A 24,882-nucleotide genomic window follows, 5' to 3' on the forward strand; every position below is an offset into this window, starting at 1 on the left:
TTGATCTAACAAAAAGCTGAAGAGCTGAATCCAAGATGGCGGCATTCAAAATGGCTGTCATGTCGGTGACATGGCCCAAGAGATTTCCCCCTTTGCCTGCAGCTTGTATGACAAATTGCATCACTATCAGTCAAAAACTCTTCATTCTATATGGGTGCTTCCACGCTTTTGAGACACCCTATATTTTAGGTCTTAATTTCTCACCATTTTCAATACCTCTGCTTGCTTTCAGTAAATGGAAACACGTATTTCTACAAAGGATTATTCACAGGACAAAACATTGCGGCATTCTAAAGACCTACACAAAAATCATTAACTAGAATTCATTGTTTGCTGACCCATCGAGCCAGCCCGGAACATAGAAGTAATGCGCTTGCTAGACTTCTATCACATACTGTATGCAATAAGTAGACAATCCGGCACAGCTGGCTGGTTTTATACCAAATATCTTTTTCATTATTTATTTTTAAAAGACAGTGAAACACAATCATGTGAAGAATTGGCCGCATTCTTGGATTCGATACAAGAGGGCCGATTAAACAAAGCGCAGTAAATAAATCATGTTATTTCAGCTATATCCAGAATTCCCTTTCGACTCTAGTGGCAATTGCTAGTGACTCAATGGAAAGTTCTGTACATCCGCAACGGAAACTCTTCATGCTTCAACACCTTACAAATTGACCTTGATCAGCACGCGGCTCGGAGACACCAGCGCAACTGATCATTTGCAGATTGATCTCTACTTGTCCAACAGTTGAATGTAATCATTAGCTGGAGTCAGATGGAGCACGCACCATACGTCTCCAGCGATTATGGCAAAGAGCTCTCCAAATGAGTGGAATGTCTCAATCTAGCAGATAGGTCGTCATGGGACAGATTGACTCAGGACCAGGTAGCTGAAAAAAACGGGAAAGGATGCGGCACATTGAACGTATGATAGAAGGGGCCCACTAATACAACTGCTGGAATCCGTTTTCTTCCCAGGAGATGAATATCAGGGGAGCCATTAGCATCTAACAAAAGACAGGCAGCATATGGCCAAATCCATTAGCAGTGACCCTGCAGATCAGGGTCAGGATTATCCAGGGAAAAGGAATCCATTCTAAGCACTCACAAAGAGGAAGACGTCTGATGCATCTGCGACCCGTCAGGGGCACGTGTGAAGTACTAAACTGCAACACATTTGTCGTATTTTGGCTGCATGAAATTAACCTGTCAAACAATACAACTCTATACAGTGTTAGGCAGAGTTTAGACGGGGCAAGCGTTGAGTGTGGAATATCTGCAGTGTTTACAGTAATAGCAAAATGGATGAGATTTAGTAAAAAAATCTGCTGAGCAATCAGCTCAATTTTGGATTTGAAATCCACAGCACGCCAGTTTACTATACAGACAGACTCCCAAAACATCCAACTTATGTAGGCTAATACTTCCGAATGGGAGGCTCAGTATTCGGGTTTGTTCACATGGGCGTATTTGCACTGAAAATATATAAAACCTTTTTTTTGCATTTTTTGTGTGCGCAAAAATGTACTGTATTTGCGCACATAAAAAACAGCAGGAGCAGGCGAAATATGTGGAAGTGACCCAAATGTGCTTACTATTTTGTTAAGCTGCTCTATGTATAGGGCCCAGCCGACAGCCAAAAGGCACCTCGCTGCATTCTGCGCTCATGCCGGTGAGGAGTGCACGCCTTTTTCGGGTCTGGTTCGTAGCACTGAATGTACATTATAGGAAGTTGGCCCTTGTTGGACATGCAGATGAGGAGTGCCTTCCTCTTCTTCCAGGTCTGATACTGTACATCCAACAAGAGCCAATTTTGTCATATACCGTATCAGACCTGGAAGAGGCGGGCCACCCCTTGTCTGTATGTCCAACAAGAGCCAACTTTCTGTAATATACAGTATCAGACCTGGAAGAGGCGGGCAACCCCTAGTCTGTACATCCAACAAGAGCCAACTACCTCCAGGTCAAATACTGTACATTACAGGAAGTCTGCTCTCGGACATGCACACGAGGGGTCTCAGCCACTTCCTTTAGGTCTGATACTGTACATTATAGGAAGTTGGATCTTGTTGGACGTGCAATGTACAGCATCAGACTTGGAAGAAGAGGCGGGCCACCCCTCGTCTGCACGTCCAACAAGAGCCAACTTCCTGTAGACGAGTGGTGCTAGCCTCTCTTCTGGGTCTGATACTGTACATTACAGCAAGTTGGATTTCATCACTGCCATACCCTTGTAAGTACTTGCCTACAGAGATGCCATGAACACACAAATCTGATGCAAGTGCTGATGATACAGCAAATAAAAGAAAAACCATCATCATGGAAAATAAAGGAGAAATAATAAAGTGATCAGAGAATTTAATTATACCTTGGTAACAATCTTAAAAGTTAAAGAGAATAATGGAGCATGGTAAAGGGCATATGCCAATGAATGCTACAATAATTACCAAGCTATGCAGGGGTTTAATTATAGCGAAGGAAAGGCTTTTGACAATTTGGATAGAAGACCAAAATCAGCGTAATATGCCTATCAGTCTTTAATACAAGAAAAGGGTCAAAGCCATTTTTTAGTTGCACTTACACTTTAAAAAAAAAAAAAAAAAGGACCTGTTCCAAATTATACCTACAAAACCTCTAGTTTGTAACGTGGCGATTGCCTGAATACAGAAGATTTCCACTGTGGATTACACTCTTCGCATTGCACAGTGAATTTTACAGGAAATCCACAAGTAACATTTGTTAGCCCTGTAACCCCTTAATGACGCGGCCCCTTTCTCTTTTTCTATTTTCGTTTTTTCCTCCCCCCCTTCAAAAAATTGTAACTCCTTTATTTATCAATCGACGTCGCTGTATGAGGGCTTGTTTTTTGCAGGACGAGTTGTATTTTTCAATGGTGCTATTTAATGTACCATATAATGTACTGAAAAACTTTAAAAAATTCTAAGTGGAGTAAAATAAAAAAAAAACAAAAAACACGACATTCCATCATATTTCAGTGAGTCTTGTTTCTACGGCGTACAAAATGCAACAAAAGCGACATAACTTTATTCTATGGGTCGGTATGATTGCTTCAATACCAAACTTGTATAGGTTTTTTTTTTACTGTACTATTTTTTTTTTTTTTCAAAGATCTTTAATTTTTTTCAATTCTTTTCTGCGGTCATTTTGTGCGCGCAATAACTTATTTTTCTGTCGACATAGTTGAGCAAGGGCTAATTTTTTGCGTTCTGTCGTTTCCGATAGTACCAATTCGGATATATACGACTTTTTGATAGTTTTTTAATTGCGTTTTTTCTGGGAGACAGGGTAACTAAAAAAGTGCATTTCTGGCGTTATTTATTTATTTTTATTTTTTCGGACGACGTTCACCGCGTGGGGTAAATAATGCGCTACTTTGATAAATCGGACTTTAACGGACACAGCGATACCAAATATTTAGGATTTCGATTTTTTGATAATAGATATGGCAAAGGGGGGGGGGGTGTGATTTAAACTTTTATAAGTTTTTAAAAAAAAATTTTTATTATTTTTTTTTTACACAATTAATAAAATTTTAGTGATTTTTTTTTAAACTTTACTTTAAAGTTCCCCTGGGGGACTACAACCAGCGATGCTTTGATCGCTCCTGCAGTATGACGTAATGCTATAGCATTACGTCATACTGCCATTTGACAGGGGATGGCTTGATAGGCAGTCTGCTAAGGCAGGTCTGGGGCCTTTCAGAAGGCTCCCCCGATCTCACCGCGGGGGGGGGGGGGGGGGGCCGTACGGGAACCCCCAAACATAGTTTGGGGGATTTAAATGCCGCTGTCAGAATTCACAGCGGCATTTAAAGGGTTAATAGCTGCAATCGGCCGATCGCGGCTATTGTCTGCGGGAGCCATAAAACGTATTCATCCGCTTGTGCAAGCAAGAGGCACAGCCATGGGTACTGGTTATGAACCTAGCCTTGTACCAGGCAGAGAGGGGAGCTCAGGGGCAAGAGTTGGAGTTTAAGTTATTTCTAATGTTTTAAATATAAATGTTCTAGCACGAAAACCTCTAAAGATTAAAAAGGTTCAACTATCCAACTGTGACTATCATGAAGGACTGTTACTTACACTGGTCACTTTCCGGTATATTTGAGCAGCGTTCTGGCATTCGGAGTATGGATATTCTGAGGTAGCCATTTCTAACATGCACATTCCAAAAGCATAAACATCCACAGACTCATCATAATGTTCTTCATACATTTCAGGTGCCATAAACTCAGGAGTCCCTGCAGGTAGAGAAGTCTCAAGGTTAGCCTTTATAAAGAATACAAAAATGTACCACTTAGAGGTTCTTGCACATTCACATTTTGCTAAACAGTACAATAAAGATGTACTTTTACGTCCCTCATGGTATATATATGCAGTAGAACAAAAAACTTTCCTGTGCAGAAATACACAATATATGAAAAGTAGCTTATGCCAGCTAAACAAGAAACTCTTCCAAAAAGGAGGAGCTACTCATCTGTAGACAAACTTTTTTTTTGGAGTTCTTGCCCCGCATCAGTACAGAACAGGGTACTGGATGACTGGCTGAGTCTTTAGATGCAGCTCAGGCGGGGTACTAGCATCTCATCAAGCCAATCAGTTGCCTGCTCTGAACTGCCCCAAAGGAGTCTGTCTGGAGATAAGTTGGTCTTCCTTTTGGAGTTTTCACTAGTTCGGCTGGCATAAGATGATTTGCATACTTCCCCGTTATGCATTGCCTAAAAATAAGTAGTCATACACCCACTGATTGTCTTTAATAAAAACCAGTACCCCTGAGCTAGTATGCAATATATACAAAAGGTTATCCTATTAGGCTTTGATCACGGTGGCATCATGGCTTCCTGTCACGGCTCGATGGTTGAGTCAGATTGGGACCAGGGTGACATCACATCAGCCTTGGCACATGTGTTACATAATTGCATGCTCAATGTCATTTTGGTACTGGATACCAGCATGAGCTCTTCTCTGCAGAATTGTGGGTCGGCTAAGTTTTCCAGTCGGCCATTCAGTGCCTCTCTGTACACATTTATCCCAGCTCTTCCTTATGGACGACGCTGGTTATAATTATACTCTGTAGGTGTTTCTGGTGAAGTTGGTGGCTCCAGTCTTGCTCCACCGTCAGATAAGTCTGGTTGGTGCAAGGGATATTTTGAGGTATTGTGACATCTGATTTTGCTATTGTATTTTATCCCTTTCATTGCAGGCTTGTTCCATCTATAGAAACCATCCATATTTTCCAGCTAGGGAGACAGGGTTGCCCCAGATTCCTGACATGGGGTCACCCCAATCCTTGCACCTGCTCCACTTTCAGGTAGGGTTTCATCATATTAATCTGATGAAATTCATATGCTGTGTTCTTCATGTTAGTATGTGGTGTGTATATCCGCCCTCTTAGGACAACTAATTACATCCCATCAGGATGAGGTGATTCACATCCAGCTTGGACATTTTTACAGCATCCATGAGGATTCAAATGGCAGGTTGTTTATGAGCAATCAATCGGTTTAACGAATTGTGAGCCATCATGATCAGTCCCCCCCCCCCCCCACCAAGTCACGTATAATGACCTTGACAGGTTTAAAATGCAATGTGAGGGCCTGACTTACAGCTCTACTGAAGCTTGCAGATAGAGGTCAACTTAACAGTTAACCCAGTATTCCTAACAGCAGTCAACACAAGTTGAGTGGTCATCTTCCTACTAGATTTCCATTGATACAAAAAATCCCTTTTTTTTTTTAATTTTAACTCTTAAATCATTACATTTTCTTAGTTCACACCGCTCATTAAGTTTAATTCTTAAGAGATTGGAAAACTGAACATTTTTTTAAATTTATGCAAATCTAGAGCACAAAATACAGAACCTACAAAGACTACATTATGTTCTAGTTATGATCACACTTGCACTGTAGTTTCCATTTACAGATCCATCAGACGATGGATACCAACAGCATTTAAACAAATCCGGATGATACAATGCAGCAAACGTAAACCGATTTACTGGGAATATCTGATGTCTGTGTAAACAGATCTTTGCTGTTTAGAATAAACAGATTTTAGGCAATTCAGAAGCATTCCTCATTCATAGGCCATGAGCATAAGCATTACCTATTACACTTTTAGCAAAAGAAGCTCGTTTCAAAGTAGCCAGCCCAAGATCTCCAATTTTGACAGAGCCAGTTGGCCCTGTAATGAAGATGTTGTCACATTTTAAGTCCCGATGAATGATGGGTGGTGCCCGTGTATGAAGAAAGTGCAATCCTTTCAGTATCTGCCGACACCAACTGCGCAAAACCTTTGGTTTCATCACCTTAAATCTCTTCAAGTATCTGAAGGGAAAACCATATAAGGAGTACAAGTTATAGTATAAAGTCCAGTTTAGTTGGTAGATCTTACAGAAATAGCAAATGCATATAATCAGAAGCTTCGGGACAATGGTTTTATTCTTAAAATTGGAAGACCCTACCATGCCCCATCTTGGCCTCTCCGTTGGCAAAGTAAAAGTGTGCAGCCTGTTTACCAAAACGCTGGTTTTACATAGATCCCCATGCCATGACATTGTCGAGTTTTGCCTAATGCAGACGCTGGCTCTGACCAAACAGTAATTAAATAAGACAATGATCTTGGGAAGACTTAAAAGTGTTTGTGGTACTTCAATATCAATTGCCTATTAAGATTGGTAGAGGTCCACCAGTCGGGACACCTGCCAATCCGTTGATTGAAGAGATGAATGTTGGCCTGTGATGGCATTCTCATCGGTCAGTCGCTATTAAATGTATAGCACAATACTTGGTGTGGAGTGACAGTAGTGTTTAACAAAAGGGCCATGGCCACTTCTGTCAACTGATCAGTGAGGGCCCTAAGTAGCAGCTCGATCAGATATTGATGACATATCTCGAGAAATCCCTCTTTAAGCCCTCAACACCACAGGACGTGAAGTTATATTCTGGGGGTTCCGTGTTTGTATGGAGCGAGAGAAGATCCATACAATGCGGGCACCAGCTGTCTGTTGTGCCAGCAGTATTTAAAATGTCTTGATCTGTGTTTTTGGGGTTCCAAACAACCCCCACGATGAGATTGTGAGTTGATGTTCAATTGTTATGGTAGCCTTGGGCCATCTGATAAGACTGTTGTCAGAAAGCGATATAATGCAATACTATGGTATTGCATTATACGCTATGAGTGATCAAATAATTACAAGTTCAAGTCCCCTATAGGGACTTTCACAAAAAGAGGGATTAAAGCCTGGATTTTCTTTTGAAGGGCTAATTATAAGCCAATTAAATATGTTTAATTGGCATTTCAAAGATGTCCTCCTTGCCATCAATGGATGCCCAAAGTAAGCAATGTGTGTCTTGCTGACCTAAAGTGCAGAAAGCTAAAACAGAGCCATATGCAGTGCTATTAACACATTGATAGCCATCAGTGTACCATACAAATCACTGGCAGGACCGCCCACTGGACCCCCAAGCTCAACCTGAGCAAAGATTTAAATGAGTATACAAGTTATACTGAACCTTTCCCCATAAATCTATATACTAGTCTGCTCAGCTCCTCCTGCTCTATAACATAATGCCTGCAGATCAGACTGCATGTTCAACATGACAGGTTGTCTTTAAGTCATGGCTATCTTTCCACTTTTCACAACAGGTTCACTCACGTCTTGAGGGTCCCTGATGTCATGAGTTCGGTAACCAGAACAATGCACTTCTTCCCCTTCAGACAGGATTCCCAGAAATCGTAAAACCTGACAATGTTCGGGTGTTGCAAACCTTTCAGCATCTCTGCCTCCTCTTTAAAACGTTGTCTTTCCAGCTTTGTTAGTTTACGATCCTAAAGACAAAAACAGATATTGCGTGTTATAGGATAATGTATTGTACATTGCAAGGATTTCACATACATTATACGATTTGCATTTTTCATGGATATTCATAAAATGCTCATCTTCAGAATGCATATTTAATTGCCAAGATAAAAATAGACTCAAGCATTTAAAGAACATGTTGGGCATTAAAAATAGGCTTCCCAATAGACAAAGAGGTTTCTAGTACCCAGTGGTGTTGCTGTGGGATGTCCAGAAAGTTTGCAGCCGCAGCTGGGATCTAGTAGCCAACATGGCCAAAAGTTGGCCTCTCCAAAAACTTGAGACTACACCTCTGCCCTCATATTTTCTCTCTTCTAGTCACTGTCTTTGTTGATTCTTCTTATGGCGGTCATACACCTTAGAGAGCGGTCAACAGAATGCTCAGATATTTCACCCTAACCCCTGATACACTTTGGATGAAGGTGCACGTTTTTCAGTGGGGGGACAGAAACAAGCCATTAAGACTTATGACAGTCCAAAACCCATGAGAACAAAAGATCAGGCATGTTGGAACCCAATATATTTAATACAACAGGTATTAGGGGAGAGTTGGGGCACACCCATGAACATTAGCTTAGTCAACTGGAAATCAGCAGGTTCAGCCTATGTTCATGTAATCTGTATGGGCAGTTTTACTTTCCTTCATCCCTCCCAATACCTGGTTTTCATTCGTCTTATGGTGCTTTTACATGGATCAAGAAATCATTCCGTTGAGTGAATAAGCAAACTGTTTTTACTCAGGCGGTCAGTTAAACAAAAAAAATAAAATAAAATTTTTAAAAAAACACAATCAATTATTCAGTTCATTGTGTAAAAGCACCATAACGGCTCCTATTTAACCCATTTATCTTACCTACCTACTCGGAATTCAAAAAGGCTTTCCCATAACTTAAAATTGCTTTATAACCACTTAGTCCTTTCTGGTTGCTGCTATCCAAGACACATGACTACAGCACCCAATTACCAGATGCAGCAATGACTTTGTAGCCAGTGATTGGCTGCAGCAGTCACATGTCCTGGTCAGCAGCAGCCAGGATGGACAGAGCGGATGTGAAGTAATTTTAAGTTGGGGGAAAACTCCTCAGACCGCTATGTCAATGGAAAAATTTAAAAAGTTAATGCTCTTGGATGGCAGGAACAAAAAGGGGAAAAAAATCCCTGGCCCTAAAGTGGTTACATAGAAAGTGTGGTACAAAAGCTATGAAAGCTTCTACAGAAGTGGTGCCTTCACCAATACGACCTCTTCAATGCAGTATAATAAAGTCAGCATTTATGAGGCAGCTGAGCCAATGCCCAATACTCGAAGTAATTACAAGTCAGGAGATTCTTAAGCCAACCTTACAGAATACTTATTAGCAAAAATCAATCCTGCCCATAGCACACATCACACACCAATTATAATTTGCTATTAACATCCCCAAAAAACACTCACTTGCGTAAACTGCAATAGGAATAAACTGCAGTGATTTTAGAAAGGAAAGACTAGCGCCAACTTTCATCTTGCATTGTACTATAGTAAACTCTTTAATTGTGCAACCCAATGCAAAGCAGGGAAAGCTTAAGGGGTCAGCTCATGAACAAAACCTCTATCTGCTCTATTAGGACTCATGGATGTTACTGTTATGTCTGCAAAGGACGTGCTGACAATAATTGCTCACAGTGCGGCGGCCAAAACAAACCAACAAATAAATCGGAAGTCTTTCCCTAAACACGTGACGAACGAGGGAGAGGGCCCTGCCCAACACAGCAGACTGATCGAGTCGATAGATGCAGGCCTGCACTCGTTCCTGGGACCTAAGTAACCCTATTTGTCCAAATTGATAAAAAAAAGGACAAAACAAAATAAAACCACAGCACTTTGGTTTATTCTACTAAAGTTCAGCACACAGAGCCGTCCAAAGTAAGGAACTGTGAATGCCACACTGACCACGGAAACCACTCACTGCCAGCTCAGACAGTGAGCAAATGACAATTTACAGCACCTTAGCTTCCACTATATCCCAGCTAAATAGCGAGTTAATCATCACCAGATGTGAGCACATTGCATCACACCTACTAAGAAAGAAGGTGCAGAACTATGTCTAAAACCCGCACCAGACTCAGTCAACCCGGCAGGATTCCCAGCACTGCTACAACAGTTACTTACTGTTGGGTTCAAGCCGTACTGTGTGTAACTACAATACCATGCAGTGTTCAACTACTACTAGTAATTAGGAAATTATAGTACCAGTGTTTCTGATGGTGCAATGCGTCACACAGCTCTGCTACATCCATCTTGATTTCCAGACATATATCTCACACACACACACACCACACACACACAGTTACATTCTGATCACTTCAGCTCATCCAACAGGGATGACAACCAGCACAGCAGACTACTGGATACAGTGATCCCTGACTGCACCCACAGAGGTGATCATGACAGTGACATCACAGGTCCTGGTAGCTGCTGTCCAGCTCTTTAGGTGGCTCTTTGGGTTGGTGCTTATCCAGTATATAGTACTTTCTAACAGACTCCTGAATGGCTCCTCCCACAGCAGCGCTGGTCACGTGAAAATGCCATCATCACAGGTCCTTCAACTAACCAGATCTCTGTGGTGGTGGTAGGTTGGTCTCTCCTGTCAGGACTACCAAGTTGTGCCTGAGGTAATAACGGCCTAGTTGTATTCTCATTGTGTTATTTTTGTCCTCTCCTTCCAAGAGCCTAACTTTGTTCTTCTGTCAGTCAGGCTCCGTGTTTTGTATATGCTGTAGGACCTGCGATGGCGTCACAATTATGTGATCAGGGGCAGAGCATGAAAAGCACCCACACACATTCGCAGAGAGGTGGTCATTAGTAGTTTGACTACTGTAAGTGTGCCGTTTGTCAGCCATGGTAAAATCCAGTAATGTAATGTTCATCATTTACATGTACCTCCACCCAAGATTTCCCTCTTCCAAGAAAAGAGGGGACACTTTATGGTGCCCAATCCATGGGTAGCATCAACCCAACACCGGTATGCAGAGTGCGCCCCGTGTGTCATTATGAAATACTGTGGCATTTCCTAAACACAGTTTGACTCAAAAGCTCTGTTCCCAAATTACAGGCAACCTTCAAAAAAGATGTGTTGTGCCGGGGCTATCCCTACCTGCAACATGTAGACCGACCGCTCTATCCCTATACACAATTAGGGAGAACAAGTCAGTCAACATGCTGCGGGCGGGCAGAAGTCGGCACAGCCCACCTCTTAGAAACGAAGCTCTTGAGCCAAAGTCAAACAGGCACACTGTTTTGTCGAATATGAAAGACGGGATAATACCTCTGCAGCGCCACCTATTTGAAAGCTGCATTCCTGCAAGCAAATGCTAGATACTTTTTATATAAGTCTTATAAAAACGACTGAGATTAATTCCCAGTTATTGTTATAAGCCTTATATAAAAAGTATCTAGCATTTGCTTGCAGGAATGCTAGCATCCAATAGATGGCGCTGCAGAGGTATTGTCCCATCTTACTCATTTGCATAATCCCCAGAGGAGCATGCATGGCCTCACCAGGCTCCCCACTCACCTTCTAGGTGCTCTCCTTAAGGACGAACGATTTCCAACCCAGTGTTCATTCTGAAATGCCATAGCTTTTCATGCCATCACTTACATGTGGGTATTGTGTATATTTGCAGGTTCCCTTTAACTCAGTCCTACTGGCATTGCTTTGCTACATATAGGCCATGTGTTCATGGTTATTTAAAAACCACAAACACGAGTTTAAGTTTTTTTTAAGTTAAAAGCTCGCCCCATTTGCTTCTTCGTGATATCAGTTTGTTTCCTGCACAGTCTTGCTGCATAATTACTCTCCCACCAGGGCCCTCGCCGTTCAGCAGAATGAATGGCCATGATGTAGCCTTCTTAATCCAGGCACAGTGCCTTGTCAGTACATGCGGCTGTATCTAGTACTACAGCTCACCCCCCCCCCCCCCCGCTTACTGCTGATTGGTGAGGGTCCTAGGGTGAGATCCCCAGTGATCATGTATCGATTACCTATCCTAAGGCTAGTGCATCATTTTTTCCTTTCCCACACTCAATCTGTAATATTTAATCCAATATCAGGAAAGGGGCAAATCTACCAAAATCATAAAAAACACTGCATAGGAAGAGGCTTTGCTCCTCTATTTATCGAACATTATGTCTTTCTGGACTCAAAGTTGCAGAAGGTGGAAGGGCGATATCCAGTCTCCTGATAACTGGGATTAAATACAGTAAAATTGCCAACCCTTTAATATACTCTAATAAAAGGAAAAGCTGTGTCATGCCAGCAGTGTGCAGAATATTGCCATTGTCAAAAAGTTGCACATTTCCCTGAGACCACGGTATCTGCTAAATCATCAGAGGTTACAAAGTGATTTATTCATTTAATCCAGGCTGTTCAAGCGCCGAGGCCCCAATGGACAGATGTGTGGAGATTTCTCCAGCAAATTAAAGAGTCACAGTTTCCTCCTGGGAACATACAAGTGGAAAACAGGCAAAAGGTCTCTTCGAAAGCTACAAGCCGGTCTGCAGCCAGCAGTGCTCCTAAACACAATAATAAAATCACATTAGCATTGATGACTGATCGGAATCACAGTGAGAAAATAAAGAATTAGAACATGGGCCATATTGGGGAAGGGTCAAAAGTAAAACCATAAATCCATATTGTTGTAAGTGTTCTGTTGAAACTAGTGACTCCCAAGAGCTTGTACTACGTTGCTCCAAGAGCTAGCGATCTATAGACTGTATATTGTGCCTAGTATCCAGCTGAGGATGACATGAGAGCAGCTGCTGCTTTGGGCCAATCCACATTAGAGAGACTCCCCATGACGCAAATAAGCTCAAAGTTGTCCTACTGACAGAATGTCACGGCGAGCTGGTCATGGGTAGATTAGGTTGTGCCGCAGGTTCAGGATATGGTGCAGCAGATGGAGTAAACAAATTGTGACAATATTTAAATTCTAATTTTAATTGAGAAATTGTGAAATATCTGGATTAACCCTTTAATACGGTAATGGTGATAAAACATCAATGTTTTCTATGCAAATTGTCGAAAGCGTGCCTGAATAGGGGTGCATGTCCACACAGTCTCTCGCATGAAACAGCTCAGTGTGGCCATTGGCCTAGTTCATATATAGGCTAGAACCCCAAAAACTATCTTCAAAGTCCTGGCAGTAGGCCTGTTTTTTAACTAGTAATGGTGAACACCAGCGTGGGACCAAGGCCAGCCTCACTTACGCTCTGCTGTTGCAAAAGAGTTGCAGATACCACTGACCTTGGCTTGTTAGAGGTCAGGATCGTGACTCTTCCACATACCTCCTTTACTGTGCCTCCAGAATTAGGCCTCCTGTCCACAGGCGATATGCCATTATGTTATCCACGGCGATAATCCGGCCGCAGGTAACGCAGTGAATGCTTTCTATTGACTTAACTACTATGGAAAGCGCAGCACGATGCCTAGAAGGGGAGAAATCACAGGGATTCTCCGCTCGCAGGATTCAAGTCGCAGCATGCTCCGATTCTCCGCAGCAAGTCTGTCAGATAGGCTCACCGTGGAGACCTGTCATTTCTCCCCCCTGCTCCCCCACGGCGAAATATCGCCCGTGGACAGGCAGCTTTTGGCAGTACCTCAAGCTGTGCTCTCTCCCCCTAGGCTCCAGGTGCCAGACACAAGTCCCTGGGACCTCTGCACAGTTCTCCAGACACCCTACCAGTGAACCAACAGCAGGTCCTCTCCTGCGAACTGGTAGCTGTAGCTCTACTCTACTAGGCAGAGTACGCCGTCAAATCTTGACTGCCAAGACTGGAATCATATAGTCTTTTGCAATGATTTCAGCTTCTGTTAGGGAGCAGACAACTGTCATGTTCACAGCAAATTGTAAGGAAAGGAGACAGCCCTAGGGTACACCTCGCTAAACAATTACCAAGAAAATTGCCAGAGGCAAGAAAAAAGCCTAATAATGTTATACCCTCCCAAACACAAAATAAAATTGTATACTTTATTAACATATATATGCTTAAAAAAGGACAAATTAAAGGAGTAGGTGGCTGAACTAGCTCTTGAGTATGTCCGTAAAGGAACTAAATGTATGTTAGCTAGGCAAGCTAAAAGGGTATGATGCAAAAGTGTGGGTTAATAGAGCTACTATGAAAGCAGCTTGATTATAGGTTTCCTAGCTGAAAGGGCAGTCATTTATAGCCACTATCATAGTCACACAGCATGCTGTCCTCAGGGACACCACATAGCTGCAGGCAGCCAATACTGGGACGCGCAGGGTGTTAATTGATAGAGGAGGTGCTATAATGCCTGGTTTAGACAATGATTCTCACTCAAAAGATCTTTTGAGTGTTAATTAGAGATGAGCGAACGTACTTGGTAAGGCCGATTTCGCAATCGAGCACCGCAATTTTCGAGTACTTCACTACTCGGGTGAAAAGTTCTCAGGGGCGCTGTGGTTGAGCGGGGGGTTGCAGAAGGGAGTGGGGGGGGGGGGGGGGGAGAGGAAGCGAGAGAGAGCTCCCACCTGTTCTGTGCTGCTACCCCCCCGCTCCACCAGGCCACGCCCCGCGCCACAGCGCACCCGAGTACTTTTCATCCGAGTAGTGAAGTACTCGAAAATCGCGGTGCTCGATTGCGAAATCGGCCTTACCGAGTATGTTCGCTCATCTCTAGTGTTAATCGTTATGTAATTTTACAGGGCAAGTTGATTCCTCAAACCCCACTTTGATTGACATTTTTGAGCGATCACTTTGTGCTCCGAGTGGGGTATACAGAAGACAGCAGGAGGGCTGTCTTCTGTATACTCCTGCTGTGTTCCCGGAGCGCACAGCTCCAAGTGGGGTATGCAGAAGACAAGCTGGGACGCTTGTCTTCTGCATCCAGCTGTTCTCTTCTCGGAGGGCTCTGCTGTTATACAGCTAAGTGCTCCGAGCAGGGTATGCAGAACACAGCTGGAGAGCGGTGTTCTTCATATCCTGGCTGTGTTCTCAGAGCACTCAGCTGGTATACAGCTGTGCGCTCCGTGCGGAGTATGCAGAACACAGCTGGACCGCTGTATTCATGGAGCGGGATACCAGCTGAAACAATAGTATCAGCTGTATCCCGCTGTGAACTGCTGAGAAGGCTGATCGTTCTTTCAGCATGCTAAAAGAGAAAGATCAGCGACTCATTACCTAAAACTGCCCGATGTCAGTGCAGTTAGACACAACGATTCTTGCTCAAAAGACGGCATTGAGCGGATTTTGAGCAAGAATCGTTGTGTCTAAACCAGCCTTAAGAAGCAGCCAAGATATAAGCCTCCTGAACACTGCTAATTTGAGAGAGGTGCTATATAGGTTAATAAAGTATACAATTATTTTGTGTTTGGGAGGGTATAACCATTAGGCCATTTTCTTACCTCTGGCAATTTTCTTGGTAAATATTCACAGCAAAGGCAGGATTGAAGTGCTCTCCATGAGGTCTCCATTCTTGGAGTGAGACACAGCCCAATCTGTTGATGGGATTATCAAGGAAACCGCATACAACAGTCAGTCACCCCTTGTAGTGGTACGAGGGATAATGACAGCTCAGCGATATGTTCAGGACATCCTGCAGCCACATGTGTTCCTCTCATGGCGGCTTCCAAGAGGCATTTTCCAGCAGGATAATGCTCGGCCGCACACACAAGGGAGTCACAGGAATGCCTCCATCAGGTTGACACACTTCCTTGGTCTGTCCAGTTGGCAGATTTACCCCCGATCGCATTTATGGGTCCAGTCTGAACAGCAGCTTTAGGCCGGGCTCACATGAGCGTAATTTAATTGCATATTACATGCGCAATGTATGCACGCATAATATGTGGTGAATACAATCAATGATGTACATTCATTTTCATTGATCCAGTCACACTTTCGTATATTCATTGTGTATAATACGCATGTAAAATGGAACGCAGCATGTTCTATTTTACCATGTATTCTGCGCCATAGAGTCCTAATGTTCTCTATGGGTCTGTAATAAATGCTGTATATGCGCAATTACATGGAATATGTGGGGCGGTTATACGCAACAGAGCGTGGAATTAACAATAGATAAATAAAATAAAAAAACAAAAAGCCTGAGCATGACCGCGTGCAGGAGATACGTCGTCACGAGCAGTCAAGAATCACTGCCATACGCGACTCCACACTGTGGTAAAACTGTTATATATGCAGTGTTATATCACACCATACTGCTCGTGCGAGCCTGCCCACAGATCTGTAGCATTAAAAGGGGTTTTCCGGGGAAATACTATTCAGGATAGCTCATCAATAGTTGATCGGCTGGGATCAGTCGCTCGGGACCTCGACCAATCAGCTGAGCGGGCACATGCTGTCAGTGCCGCAAATACAGAGGTTAGAGTAGAAGCCTCCGCGTCGATCTCAGTGTAGTGGCCGATGCTTGTAACTGCAGGCGCGGCTCTCATTGAAATCATGGGCTTCATGGACTCGACATCAAACTATAAGCGCTGTAATTTAGTTGTAGCACTTATAATTGGTTACAGGTGCCCTTTGACATAAGCAGGACATGAGTGCGAAAATGAGTCCAGCACAACTAAATTGAAGAACATTTTCATACCCACAAGCATAGTTGTGCCAGATTAGGAAAAAGTATGGCAATTTTCCTCCCATAACAGTGCCGTACCTGTCTAAGGGTTGTGTCTGGTATTGCAATTGAGCTTCATTAAAGTGAATAAGGCCGAGTTACGCAATCTAAACTTTTGGACATGTGTGGCATTGTTTTTAGAAGAAAGTAACTAAGTTTTCTAACCCTGTACAACCCCTTTAAGATGCTAGTTTTCAAGCATGAGGTTTTCAGCAATCAACTGCACAATCTTAAGGCTAATTGCATACGGGTAAGTGTGATATCTGGCTGTGAATCGCAACAAGATATCTCGCTCGCCAACATGTGATTTTGTCGTGGATGAGAAGCGTTTTTTGTCAAAACTGCTTTCTATCACTTCGGTGAAGTCTAGTCAGCGGCAACGGAGCATCGCAGAGTTTCTCCCATTTTTTTCAATGGGGAAACCTTGCATTCCATAGCACCGCATGCACCTAGCACAATGGGTGCTGCTATGCGAGAGCACGCACAAGATAGAACATGCTGTGATTTGTTTCCTGCATAGCAATGCCGGAAAAAATAAATAAATAAATAAAATTGATCATGTATATTGACCCCATTCAGAAGAATAGAGTCCATATTAGTGCAAGATTTGTGCGTCTCGCACAATTTAATTGCCCCTGTGAAGCCGGCCTTAGGAGGAAAGGATAAAATAGTTTATATCAATATATTTACAGCCGCCAAGTATATAGCGTTTTATAGCATTGTTGGACCTCCAAGAGAAAGGGCTACCATAACAAATCTAATAAGGAGAGAAAGAATAATTTTTACTCCCATAATACCACATTACATTTTTTTATATACTTTTATTAGACCTCGAGGAAAAAAAAAAAATATAGTATCTACTTCATAGAAATTGATAAATTTAGGTGGTTAATATAATTTCTAATTTGCAACTCCGTTAGAGCTCATAAAATCACTTGGTTTTAAGTCAATGCAGCAAAACTCTGCCAATAAACTTATACGTTGCATTAGACCAACACTAATATTGCCCTTGTTGAGTTTTTAGTGTAGAACCCCAGTATTAAAGCTGTAATACAGGGAGCCGCTCACAATCAGCTCTCACCTTTTTACAACTATTCAGTCTTTTATGAACTTGTGTCTTTAGGATGAGCCTTCGTGTATCTCATCACCAAGAACTCAATCTTAAAATCGGGAGATTATTCTTCAATTTTCTCCCTCTACACTACAGTGTCAGTGTACATACTTCATACACAACTTTAATTGCTCTTCGAAAAAAAGGCGAGTCTTTCATCCCGCATTTCTACTCAAGCCCAATCCCTGAGGACCATCTCCAAGGAAGGAATCACTAGGGAGTTTATGACTCTAGAAAACAAATCTTCATTATCCTGTAGAAAGTTTATTACACCTACAATCCTAAATCTGCCTAAAATGTTACTGGATGTGTATCGGGAACAATCCGTGGTAAAACCGGCCATTGATTGTAGATGACCCCAAGAATATTAGGTCTACAGAACTGGACTGGCTGGCTTTCATCTATCTACTTGTGTTTACTCTCAAGATAAAGGGGCACCAAAGATGTGCGACAAAAGTACTAATCTCTGCAGGTTTATGTGGCAATTGTGTAGGAACCAACATCTAATCTCCAAGGCCATTGTAAACAGCACAATCTTATATCAATGTCCTTGAATGTTCTAGCACATCAAAAAGTTGCCACTAAACCTTTTTGATTTCTGAACCTCTGCAAGAATTTGCTGCTTCACTTACAGTAAAGGGCTGGTGGCATGCTGAATTATATCCCTAGTACATACCCAGATACTAGAAGCCCAGACAGGAAGATAAATGCTGATCTTTCAAAACTGGTAGATTACTTGACAGTTAGACTTTAACCCCTTAGTGACAGCTTTTTTGTTTTTTCTATTTACGTTTTTTCCTCCCCCATTTGAAAAAAAAAATCGTAACTCCTTTATTTAGCCATCGATCTAACTGTATGAGGGCTTGCTTTTTACAGGAAGAGTTATCTTTTTCAATTTTACTATTTAATGTACCATAAAATGCACTGAAAAAAACTTTAAAAAAATTCTAAGTGGAGAGAAATGGAAAACAAACTTCATTCCACCATCTTTCGGTGTGTCTTGTTTCTACATTGCTGTACAAACAGCAACAAAAATGACACGATAGTTTTATTCTATTGGTCAGTATGATCACTACTAGAGATGAGCGAACAACCCCTCGCTTACCCCCGGCGCCCCTCGAATCTTTTTGCCCGATTAGGCAGTTACTCGAAAAAAAGCGATGCTCTGTTGAGTAATTGCTCTAAACGAACACGTTCGCTCATCTATAATCACTACGATACCAAACAGTTTTTTGCTGTACTATTCATATTTTTTTTTAAAGAGATTTAATTTTTTCAATTCTTTTCTGTCTGCATCTTCTGCGCACAATAACTTTATTTTTCCGTTGACACAGTTGTGTCAGGGCTCATTTTGTGCAGTATGTCCTGTAGTTTGGTACCATTTTTGAATACATACGACTTTTTGATCGCTTTTTATTACGTTATGTCTTGGAGACAGGGTGACCAAAAAAAAGCGCATTTCTGTTGTTTATTTTGGACGACTTTCACCGTGCAGGGTAAATAATGCATTACTTTGATAGATCAGACTTTTACGGATGCATCGATACCAAATATTTATTTTTGTTTTATTAGATTTTTTTTCATGGTCAACCCGGATTGCCTGACCTGCTTCTGTGTTTGTTTCCCGATATTTGTCTGTAGTCTACTCCCTCCAGTATTTGTCTGTTCGTCTACTCCCTGCCCCACATTCCTAGTGAGCCTAGGGACTATCGCCCAGTTGTCACCCTGGGGGGCAAGTAGGTAGGGACAGGGGTTGTGGGTAGTTTCAGGGACTTAGTTACCCAGACCCTAGCTCCCTGACAGTATGGAGGGAGGTCGCAGCGGGATCTCCCTCCATACACGTCCTGCAGTTGCAGCTACTTAAAAACACTATAGGGTGGTCACTAGAGGGTTAAGAGCTAGGAGGTAATAAAATGCCAACTATAGGTTCAAATCAGTCAATGCCGCCATCCAGATGTTTGTTTCTTTACTGGATTACGACCAAATACAACAAAACCAATGCACCAAGTCCACTTCAGTGTGGTAGTTTGTGGTCCGACTCCTCATGACTCAAGAGGCCTACGTAGTGGTTGATCACTACTCGTTTTAGGAAACAGGTGATCTCTTGGATGAGGCATTTCTTGCCCAACATTTTTTGGGCAAGCCGAAAAGGGAACTATTCCATCAACATTAGGAGATAATTAAAACTGCACAAATCTCCAAACCAACCTTACAAAAACCCTCCCTCATCCAAACATCTGCAGGAACTCCACCTGGATACTGGATTTCTCTGTTAGGACCAGAAGAGGCTAAAACCATTTTTTTAATATACTGGCTACACTACCTGGACGTAGCAGAGAGAGCGCCATCACCAGCTGTCATTAATTTATGAGGCGGCAGGTGGTCAAAAATCCTTGAGTGACTTGCAACAAGATTTGGTGGTAGCCAGCACTGAGGTTTCCATTACAAACTAAACACTGAAGGTCTTCCAGCCCAAAACTACGAGACGTACATCTCTAGTGATTCAAAAGCACAAGAAAAGGTTGGCTTCAATATGCTCAAAACCATACAAATAAGCCACAGACGTTTGGAGTGTCTGTTTTATGGAGCGATGAAACAAAACTTGGAGTCTATGGATCAGCGGTATGTTGGAAGCAGGAAGACAAGCATACGCTGAAAGTAATCCCTTGCCTACAGTGAAGCATAGCAAAGGCTTGGTGATGCTCTACGGCTACTTTGCTTCTCCTGACTCTGGAATCCTGAAACATGTTGAGGACAAGATGGATTCAATCACTGATGAGGAAAATAGTTGCAAATAAAACTATTGCGAAATTCCTATTTTCCTGAATCTCAAAATCCCCTTACTCCATTCTACTTTGAATTGTTTAATGCGCCAATGGAGTCTGTTGTATCTTGAACTCTTTGTATGGTTTTAAGTCAAGACAGCTTTGCCTAAGCAAACAATAGGCATACATGAATGCTAAAACTACTAAAATGATTTCAGAATTTTCCTGGATTTCAGGGCATTCCCGAAATAATTTATTTTAATATTTTAACTAACTAGTCACGAGGATACAAGGATAATCTAGAAGCTGGCAACAATATTCTAGCAAAGAATCGCATCCCATCCATCACTTGCCAACATGGCACTGTGGGCATGATGTGTTCAGGGCATTAATGGCCCAAAGCAGTCACTTTGCTTCCGAAGTGTTATCAATTTCTGAACATTAATATAAAATCTTGAGGCTCTTCCAAAAAGGCAGCTGATGTGCTGATCAGCCAAACAATTCTCTCCATAATGAAAGCTCCTGTGCTGACAAGCAGATGTACAAAAAGCATCCAGAAACATCAGTAATATTGATCTGCTTTTTCAATCTGGCAAGAAATAAAGTCCTTCCCTTAGGAAGAACAACACTATATTATTCCAATATTTTAATTTAACGATTGGTCCCTGGAGCCATGTGCTACCCTGTGGGTCAAGACCTACTGTACAAGAAGAGGAGGAAGTTATGGGCATGCAAAGTGCCAAGTAAAGTTTTATCTGTCATATTAAACGAGACCACATAGTGTAATTCCCAGATGGCCAACAGCTGGCAAAGGGTTCTGTGAACAAACTGGCGCCAGTCACCGACACACTGATCTCCAAAATACTGAATAACCCATCAGGTAGGTTAATACACATACTGGAACGCTTTCATGCAAAAGACTTTATTTTGTTTACTGTAAAGCATCAGTGTACAAATGGCAATTATTCTTAGTTTTTTGTTTAAGAAAAAGGTGCATACTTGCAGGGGAAAAAAAAATAAAAATACATGTGTAGCTATGTGTGGCCTCAGTTTTTGGCTCGTATTGGTGTCAGGTCCGGTAGCAGATTCTGAGTCATTGCTTAGCGATGGCATGGCTAAAAGAAAAAAAAAACAAAAAAAACTGTACTGTGCATGTCAGACGGCGAACCGCTGGGTCCATCCGCAATACTGATGAAGAAAGACGACAGGTCCCCAGCTGGGCGCAGGGCCGGATTCCGCTGTGGGCTCCCGTATGCAGAATCAGACCAGTTAGTGTGCAGCCGGCCTCAGACATATGTGTTGGGTTCACAGAGTTTTTATTATAATCCGGTTTTGTTTGCATCAGCTAGTCATCCATTATGACCACTTTAACAGATCAGTTTTGCTTGAAATCTAGCTCATTTTACAACTGCACACGTACAATTGTACTGAAGGCCTGTAAGGCTGGGGTCACACGGGATTATTCCCAGTGGAAATCTCACGGTTTTGCCGCAGCGAAAAACCGTGAGATTTCCGCCGGTAAAGCGCTGCTTCAAAACAGACGGCCTATAGCCGGAGGTTTTGGAGTGGCTTGGCCGCACGCTTTTCCGTTGAGATCGGCACTCCCATAGAGGAGAGCGCGTCCGCAACGGTGAAAAAAAATAAAAATTTGACATGCTGCAGCCGGAGAAATTTGCGCCACAGCGCCGGCTTTGCCGTGACAGATTGGCTGTCCCATGTGGACAAGATTCTTCAGAAATCTCGTCCACGCGGCTTGCCAATGCCAGAATCGGGGGCCGCTGGCGAAAGCGCCGCAGCGAAATACTGGACGGAATTTCTGCAGCAAATCCACCCTGTGTGAACCCAGCCTTAAGCTGCATTTACACTTCCGGAAAAAAATAAAAAAAATTTAAAAAAATCGCGTGGGGAGTGCATCAAAAACGCAAAATTATGAAACCCATGCTTTGCAATGGTTTCATTCACATCTGCAATGCTTTCTCTTATGCAATGTTGCGAGATTTTTAAATTGCTGCCTGTCCCATCTTTCTGCGTTTTTTTTTTTATTGCCCCCCGTTTCCCTATGAAGCCTTCATTTTATTGCATCGCAATGCACAGACTTGCCATTTTTGCGCAATATGTTTTTTACATTAGAAACTCCTAATGTCAAGAAAATCACAAGCGATGCGTTGTGAGATTTGTCAGAAAAAAGCATCGGCGAAGCTCAGACAACTCATGAGCACATATGCGACACTGCCACAATTTTCTTGCAGCGATATGTGACCACCAGTGTGAAGGAGCCCTTAAAAGGAAGAATGGTTTTACATCCCCATTGGAGCCTCTGGCTGGAGGTTCTGTCGCAGATCTGGTCGCAAATACCAGAAGAAAAAGCTGTATGCAGTGCTTTTGCTTCCATCCCAAAACAGAGCATCTGGGCGGCAAGTGGGCAGACCCCTTTACAGTCAGTGGGGTCCGCCTGACGCTGTTGGGGTCTGTCCAGAGACTGAACTGTTCGGCCGTGGGGATTCCTCTTTCTTGCTCCCAGATTGAAGCAAGAAAGCTGAATCTGCAATGTAGGTGTGAAACCAGCCCAACCGATACAAAATAACCACTTGTACCGCATTAACAGCAATGTTAATAAACACGATCCCTGCTAACAAAAAAAAGAAAAGCTCCATTCTGTTCAGTTTTTTCCTCATCCAAAATATCAGTCCGGCAGGTCCATCCACTCTACAATCAGAACATGGAAACCAAGCAGAACAGAGGTGTTTTTTTCTGCTCTCAGGATAAAAAAGGAAAAAATAATAAACACTGAATGCTGATCTAAACTTATTTAGTACTTTTTAATTTGTGTTCTTTTGTTCGATAGTGGAACAGAGGAACAAAAAATAAGAACAAATCCTATCAAAATGCTGGAACCCAGCTTAGCCTGATGAAGTCCAATGTCTATAATGGGTTCCACCATCTTACTGAAAAAATGGCACAGCACGCTATGCCATCCTTTCCAACATTTATAGAACCCCTGGACAGAATTAACCGACAGACTCTGTCAGTGCCATTTAGACAACGATTATCACTCAAAATTTGCTCAAAAGCAGTCTTTTGAGCGATAATTGTTGTGTCTAAACGTGCGGCTATCGTGCAGCTTTTGTTAACGATTCGCTCATCGTTGTCTTTCAGCTAGCTGAAAGACAAAGATGAGTCTCATCAAGACCGTGTGCTGAGTTCTCAGTGGAATACCGCTGATACTATGGTTTCAGCTGGTATCTCACTCGGAGAACACAGCAGGAGTATACAGAAGACAGCACGCTCCAGCTGTGTTCTGCATACCCCGCTCAGAGAGCTCAACGGGATACCAGCTGAGTGCTCCATGAACACAGCAGCTGTATACAGAAGACAGCACTCCAGATGTGTTCTGCATGCAGTGGCCGCCTTCATTTACACACTTATAAGCTCTTAAGTAGTTAATTAGCTACTTAAGAACTTATGCAAACTGAACTTTCAAACCGCTCACTCAAACTGCAAACTACATTTTATTGAGGAAACAAAAAAAAAATAAAAACACAGCTTGCGCAGCAATTTTTTTGGCAATCATAACAGAGCACGTTGACTGAAATCTGAAGAGAGCTTAAAAGTGTAGTCCTAGTTTACAACGAAACACGTACAGCTGGGGGTCAATCGAGCCATTAAATGGATCCTGTGTCATCTACACAATCCCGCCTGCAACGATAACGAGAGGTCTGCTGAAAAGTTTTCTCTACAGACCAGGAAGTGTTAGACTATTAGAGCTCATGTCCTTGGCCGTGTTTTTACCGCGCATTACATATGATATGCGGTGAATGTATATACCCCAGAGTTGGGTACTCCGGCAATTTGTGTCGACTATAGCCTTACAATCAGGCCCCAATGTGATCTGCAATAAGTGTGAAAAGTGATGTTGCTGTTCATATTTCTCCACTGTATTTTATGTTCTGGCAACGGTCTCCAGCCCCTGGTGTGTATAGGTCATCTAGCAACAGTCAGGGGAGTGTTTAGCCAGGTATAGAGAGCCTGTGATTGGTAGATTCCTTAGAGTGACAGCATAAACGTGGGCAGGGTTAAGGTGGTCTTGTCCAGGGAAGCCCCGACAGGGATCGGGGAGCAACAGGGGAGCTAAGCTTGAGCGAGGCTGCGGAGGAACAAGGTGAAAGCCAGTGCAGTGGAAGTTGAACATCTAAAGTGTGAGTACTCAAGAACAAGAATGTTTAAGTAACAGAGGAGATAGATCTCCTTCTCTCCTCTAAGTCAGCCATGCATAGACACAGCAAGAAAGGAAACCAAGTTGGCCAGAGATAGGCCAAGCCAGGGAGTGAACTTAGAAGGCAGATCAGAGGATAAATGTAGTTCCCTGTAACAAGCCCCTGAGAAACTGCAGAAATAATTAATGCCTCCAACGAACTTTCTAAAGTCATCTAATGTGAATTGTATGCAACACGTCAAGTAAATCCCTCATCTGCTCTTGAAGAATAAAACAGTTTTG

At 42.6% G+C, this 24,882-nt stretch overlaps 1 protein-coding gene across 2 annotated transcripts in view; it reads right to left on the minus strand.

Moving 5' to 3' along the window:
• WNK2 (WNK lysine deficient protein kinase 2) overlaps window positions 1-24,882 on the minus strand; it is a 170,811-nt gene that overhangs the window by 81,205 nt on the left and 64,724 nt on the right. For both annotated transcript variants that reach the window (XM_066596508.1, XM_066596507.1), the window contains exons 3-5: window positions 7,681-7,853; window positions 6,129-6,349; window positions 4,107-4,264 (exon numbers count right to left, since the gene is read on the minus strand). In XM_066596508.1, coding sequence (XP_066452605.1) covers window positions 4,107-4,264; window positions 6,129-6,349; window positions 7,681-7,853 — 552 coding nt within the window. The remainder of the gene's footprint in view (window positions 1-4,106; window positions 4,265-6,128; window positions 6,350-7,680; window positions 7,854-24,882) is intronic.

The sequence above is a fragment of the Eleutherodactylus coqui genome, chromosome 3 (assembly GCF_035609145.1).
Source record: "Eleutherodactylus coqui strain aEleCoq1 chromosome 3, aEleCoq1.hap1, whole genome shotgun sequence".
NCBI classification, from domain to species: Eukaryota; Metazoa; Chordata; class Amphibia; order Anura; family Eleutherodactylidae; genus Eleutherodactylus; species Eleutherodactylus coqui.